The sequence below is a fragment of the Ochotona curzoniae genome, unplaced genomic scaffold, assembly GCF_017591425.1.
Source record: "Ochotona curzoniae isolate NIBS_2020 unplaced genomic scaffold, NIBS_Ocur_1.0 contig_430, whole genome shotgun sequence".
NCBI classification, from domain to species: Eukaryota; Metazoa; Chordata; class Mammalia; order Lagomorpha; family Ochotonidae; genus Ochotona; species Ochotona curzoniae.
Genome location: NW_024466219.1, coordinates 14,112,541 through 14,118,540, shown reverse-complemented (window position 1 = coordinate 14,118,540; position 6,000 = coordinate 14,112,541). Strand labels below are relative to the sequence as shown.

Here is a 6,000-nt window from a genome sequence, read left to right as displayed (position 1 = left end):
TAGGAAAAATGCTCTTTGGTAACTAATAAATACTGAAAAAAATCCTGCCCCTCTGCAGTTTTATGCTTAAAAACTCATCTGCTGAATCTAAGATCACTTCTGGGACTGGCATTGTGGTATAGAAAGTTAAACTATCCACTGTCATGCTGGTATCCCGCATGGAACACGTTCAGATCCTGGCTAATTGCCTCTGTTCCAACTCCCTGTTCATTTGCTTAGCAGGGCAGAAGATGATGCCACAACTACTTGGGACCCTGCCACATCTATGGGAAACCCGACGGCATTCATGGTTCCAGGTTCCACACTGGCCCCACCCCAGTTCTTGTGGAATACACCAGCGGATACAAGATCTTGTTTCTCCCAACTGTAATGGTGACATTCAAATAAATAATTAAAAAACAAAATAAAAACTCTGGAAAAAAACACAGAATGGGAATTGATGATTTAGTTGTGAAATGCCAACAATAGTCAGGCTCAACCAGGCAAACGTGGGGGTAATTCCTCCAGGTCACCTACACGGGTGGCAGGAAGCTGGATTTTTAAGTGTGAAGGAGTTGGGACTTGAACTGGCACTATGGCATGGATGCAGATCTCAAGTGCAGCTCAACCTATTGTGCTACCATGTTGTCCCTAAGATCATGTTCATATCCTTTGTTTAAAAGGTTCATTTTTTAAAAAATTCAGAAGTCGGAGTTAGATCTTCTATCTGCTGGTTCACTCCCCAAATGGCCTCAATGGCCAGAGCTGGGTCAGTCTAAAGGCAGGAGCTAGGAGTCTCTTTTGGGTTTCCAACACACTTAGGTCTTCGTCTACTGCTTTCCTGGGTGCATTAGCAGGGAGTCAGATGGGAAGTGGAGCAGCCAGAGTTGAACCAGTGTCTTTAGCAGATGCCAGTGATGCATGTTACCTGCTACACCATGCTGCTGGCCCCCCGCTTCCCCTTAATCTATGGCAATACTTCAGCTACAATAATTAATGACTAAGTCTCAGTGTCACATGTAATATGCAAATAGCAGCCTTTAACTGACCATACTTCTGGCTAAGACTGGCAATACATTCTTGTGAAAGGTTGCTAAAGCCAAATGATGTCACTCAGCAGCAGGCCAACAACAGTCTGACCGGGCTCTTGTCAATGTGGACCCAAGGCTACAGTGACACACAACACCAAGACTTTCCTACACCAGTTTTATTCAAAACACATAGGATCTGTAATGGCAAATAGTTCAAATAATGCATAACATGAATTGTTGATGAATACAAGGACTTTAAATATGAAACAAAATTATTTTTTTAATGTAAAGAGGTTATATACAAAAAAAAAAAAAAAGAACATGGAATCTATAAGCTGATTCCAAAATCAAATGAGCAAACAAGTGGCGGTGAAACCAGAACATTCCACCTCTGCTTTGGAGAAGGGCTATCATACAACATTCAGTAAGCTGAGGATGGACTGGCAGAGGTGTTTCTATACACAAGTTTCAAGTCACTTTTCCTTGTGCCGAATCATCCAGCTCTGCCCAAGACTGAATGGGCAGTCCTGTGGCTTTCTTCCTTTACCAAATTTCCAACATGGCCATAGGAAGTTCAACTCTCGATGAGCCGCTTACAACAGCAGTTCCTTAGGAGCCAACACGACAGGTGGGTCAGATTTCCCTCTGAGAAACCAAACTGGCCACCTAGAGCAAAACAGCAAAATGGACACGTCCTCTTCCTCCTCCTTCCAATTATATACAATATGTTTCCTTCCAGACTATTATTCCCATCACACATGTTCATTCACAAGTCTAAACCTTGAGGTGAAATGAAGGAGACGAACAGCAAGAAAAGAAAATCCACTCCAGACACGAAGGAACTGGCAGGCATCCAATACACCCGCGGAGCGTCTCGTCATCCCTGCTGGAGCACAGCCCCGCGCACCGCCACGATCCACAAGTACGGGCAGCTTGGGGACGCTCACTGCTTTCTTTCTCTCAGCTGGTTAAAGGGCACCAAATAAATACTGGGCAAGAAGAGTTTGCTGGGAAAGTTAGAAATAAAAAAAAAAGTTAACCAATTGTTGTCCCTGTGACAATTCAGTGCCAGGAAGAGGCAAGTATTAAAGGGAAGGGACAGTGTCCACACTAATAGTTCCTCTAACACATCACCGTCCCTTACAAAGAATCCAGGGCACCCCAGAAATAGAAAATTAGTTTCAGGGGACCCCCGAGGCACTTTTAAGCCTTAAAAAATTACAGTAATAATAATAATAGTAATAATAATAATAATAATAGGTTAGCTATTGCTCTTCAGAGGCGTAGGGCAGCGGCGGCACCAGGCCCACAGAGCTGTGTCTCTGTCACAGGGCGTCTGGAGTTGCTCCACCCTCTTTAAAGCTTGCTGGAATCTCCAAACACCTTTAAAAAGACACACTTTAACACAGACTGTGTGGGTTTGTTTAGTGGTGGCATGTGATTTGGTCCTTAAAAGTAGCAGCTGTCCTCATCCATGTCAAAATCAGGTAACATCAAGTACATCACGATGATACACAAAGAAAGGATACAACAAAGGGCCAAACAGCCGGAGCTGATGAACACCTCAAGGAGTCTCTAGGTTTCTCTGCACCCTTCTGCATGGATCTCCCACTCAGTCTCCTGCTGCGGAGCGTAGCGTAGGGCAGAACTTGTTCTCAAAGATGCCTGACAATGGCATCAAGTGGACAAAACAGTTATTGAGGGACTTTTAAAAATCTGACCCCAAGGAATCCAGGACACATACAGGTAATTCAGAGGTATACTTCTGATTTGGGGCAAATTCTAGACTAAAGAAATAATCATTTCTGGTAAATGTTGTAATAGATAAGGTGAAGTCCAGTTGATTGGTGAGTTTTTGCAAAGTGTTCTCTGCCGCTTTCAGCTGTCGATCATTTCTGACAGCTCAAGAAGAAGGTCATCTTCATCCTTCCCCGGGTCCAGGTCGATCTCTGCCTCCAATTTGCCTCCGGAAATCTCCCATATTAGTTTCTCAAAATCATCCTCCACAGACAGCGGGGGCTTCCCTGCTGAGGCAGAGCTGAGCCGGCGAGTTTTTGTGGCCCCTTGGGACGAGGAGGGACCAGATCCTTCTGGGGGTGGGGGCTCTGAGGAGGCCTGAGCTGGAGGCAGCGCAAGACTGTAAGGAAAAGGACACAGATTCTGAGAAAACATCTCCTTTTCTGCGGATGAGTGAAGCCCCGGCCTCAGCGACACACAGGAGGGAGTATGTGGCTGCTTCTGAGGACACATGCACAAAGTCCTTCGGCTGATCCGGAACCAAGTGTTTTCACAAAATAAAATAGAATTCAAGCACCTTTTAGATAACACAGGCAAAACATGCACAATAACATAAGAAAAGAAATCTAAGACCTTAATGCTCTGCATTCTGGCAATCATTTGGAAGTCCAGCAGATTTAGTTACAGTGCAACCGCACACATTCAAAAGCTGTTCGTTGGCATTACTCTCTAGACAGTCTGGGTAAGAAGTACAGTGTGTTACCTGTCTCCAGGCTTTTCTGTCTCAGGCACAGCGACTGACTTTTCCTCCGAGAGGAGTGGGACGACAGCCTGCAGAAAGAAGTGTGAAGTGAATTTAGTGAGGTCAACTTTTTCATTTCAACACATTGTTTTCTTAAAATCATGGCTGTTTGTTCTTAAAGTTTATTTTTTATTTGAAAGGTAGAGCCAGAGAAAGAGGTATCTTTTACAAGCTGGTTAACTCCCCAAATGCTCATAGTTGGGGCTGGACCAGATCAAACCTAGGAACCAGGAACTCCATCCAGGTTAACACCCAAGTGAGTGGTCAGGACCCAGTTCAAGCTGTCAATCACCTGTTGTTCCCAGGACACGGCAATGCCCACTCTGGATATTATTCTTTCAGCCTGGAACTCTGAGAATCAATAATAAAAGGTTGAGAGGCTGGGCTGCGGCACAGTGACTTAAAATCATCGCTTTTGATGCTAACATTCCATACTGGAGTGCCAGTTCAAGTCCTGGCTGCTGACGCGCCTGGGAAGCCCATGGGTGATGGCCCCAATATCTGGCCCTTGCCACATGAGTGGGAGACAGAGATGGGTGTTTCTGGCTGCTGACTGCGGCCTAGACTGGCCCCAGGCTGCTGCGGAATTTGAGAGTGAACCAGTAGATGGAAGGTCTCTGTAACTCTGCCTTTCAAATTAATTAATAAAAGTGAGTCTGAAAACAGAGTCGGGCCTGCCGTGGGGCCTCTCCTTACCACTGCTGCTTTCTTGGCTGGGCTCTCCTCCAGGCCGCTGCTGGAGCTGAGGGGCTTCACAGCCACCACAGCAGGGTACATCTCCGAGGCCTTGCGTTTTGGAGCCAACTTGGAGGGAGAAGCAATTTTAACCACAGACGGCTTCACGTTCACCTTGGGTTTAACTACAAAGGACAGAAAACATTAGTTATAATACTCTCTTTTACACAGAAAGTCACTCAAGATATTAAAATCCCATCAGAAATACTACAAACAAAATGAAAACAGAACAGAATCACATAGACTGAAAACAATCCGCAGATAACCCGATGACAGGAGTGGGTACACACACGTTCCCAGTGGCTCTTCATTCATTGTTACTGGGTTTCTTCTCTCTGGTATTTTCTACCTCTAACCCACAGGGGAGATTTGTCACAGAAAGTCTTAAAACTTTTAGAGCTGCAATTCTAAATCAAGAAAGGAACCCATCTAAGTTCTGCTTTTGTATAAACTTGGCAATTTTTATATCTTATAGCAAGGAGAAACACACACGAATACCCACCTTTCCCCCTTTTTTCCAAGGTCTGTGCTGCACATTTCACATTCAGGATTGAGTCCCCGGTCCCTAAGGCTTCCACCTCCATCTTCTGGACTTTCGTGGGAAGTCGCTTGGTCAGGTGCTGAGGATCACCTGGTACAGAAGGGAGCTCCGGTGGCTCCACTCCTGGTGTGTTGCCGGAGGCCACTCCCTGAATCTGCGTCAAGACAGACTTCTCCCTCTGGGACGCTCCCTTCTCCTGCTGCTCCTGTGCATGCTTTTCTTTGTTGCGTTCACATCTCTTGTCTTGAATTGTAGTGCTGTCAACTCCTATGGCTTCATCTGAAGCCTGTGGGCAAATTTCACAGGACAAAATTAAAAATTTTCCTACAGCAAACAGCCTATTTCCTTTCATTTTATTTTATCAATGGAGGGACAAAGAGAAGGAGAAACAGCTGTATACAGATACTCCACATGCTGGTTCACTGCCAACGCAACAGCAGCCCGTGGGGTGGAAGGAACCCAACTCCTTAAGCCATCATCTGCTACTTTCCAAGGAGTACAGCAGCAGGAAGTTGGAATGTTACTAAAGTAGCTAGCACTTGCACCCAGGGCCTCTGATATAGATGTGACCACCCCAAGCAGTAATGCAACCACTACCACAGGCCCACCCCCAACGACTACAGTCATCAAGCCCAAGCTGGCCCGAAAAGTCAGACATGACCCAGAATCTAAGGGGACTGTTATTTAATGTTAATGGAAATTATACTAACATTAACGACTAGAATTAAATCTGTGTGGACCAATACTAGGACAGGTTTGACAGGCTAGACAACCACAACTCTAACACAAATAGTAATAACTCCTAAAAATTTAGACACAAATTTACACTAAGATATTTCTCATTGCATAAATTTTTATAAAACTTTAATGCCCAAGGGTGTGTGTTTATGTGTGTGTGTGTGTATAGCAACCAGGCTATCACTTATGACATGCACATCCCATATTACAATGTCTGGTTCAAGTCCAAGCTGCTCTGCTTCCGAGCCAGTCTCCTGCTGACATGCAATCCAAGAGGCAGCAGTGATGGCATAATTATTTAAGACACTTACATGGAGACCAAAAACCAAGTTCTAGGTTTCTGGCTTCAGCCTGGGTCAGCCCTGGCTGTAATAGACTTTTGGATAGTGAACCAGTAAATGAAAATTCCTCTCCATTTATCTTTGTTTTCAAATAAA

The 6,000-nt window shown here is 44.9% G+C and overlaps 1 protein-coding gene across 2 annotated transcripts in view; it reads right to left on the bottom strand.

Moving 5' to 3' along the window:
- Window positions 1-1,171: 1,171 nt before the first annotated feature.
- ZC3H11A (zinc finger CCCH-type containing 11A) overlaps window positions 1,172-6,000 on the bottom strand; it is a 28,016-nt gene continuing 23,187 nt past the window's right edge. For both annotated transcript variants that reach the window (XM_040985485.1, XM_040985486.1), the window contains 4 exons: window positions 4,787-5,111; window positions 4,246-4,409; window positions 3,511-3,578; window positions 1,172-3,147 (listed from right to left, as the gene is read on the bottom strand). In XM_040985485.1, the coding sequence (XP_040841419.1) occupies window positions 2,889-3,147; window positions 3,511-3,578; window positions 4,246-4,409; window positions 4,787-5,111 (816 nt within the window). In that variant the 3' untranslated portion in view covers window positions 1,172-2,888. The remainder of the gene's footprint in view (window positions 3,148-3,510; window positions 3,579-4,245; window positions 4,410-4,786; window positions 5,112-6,000) is intronic.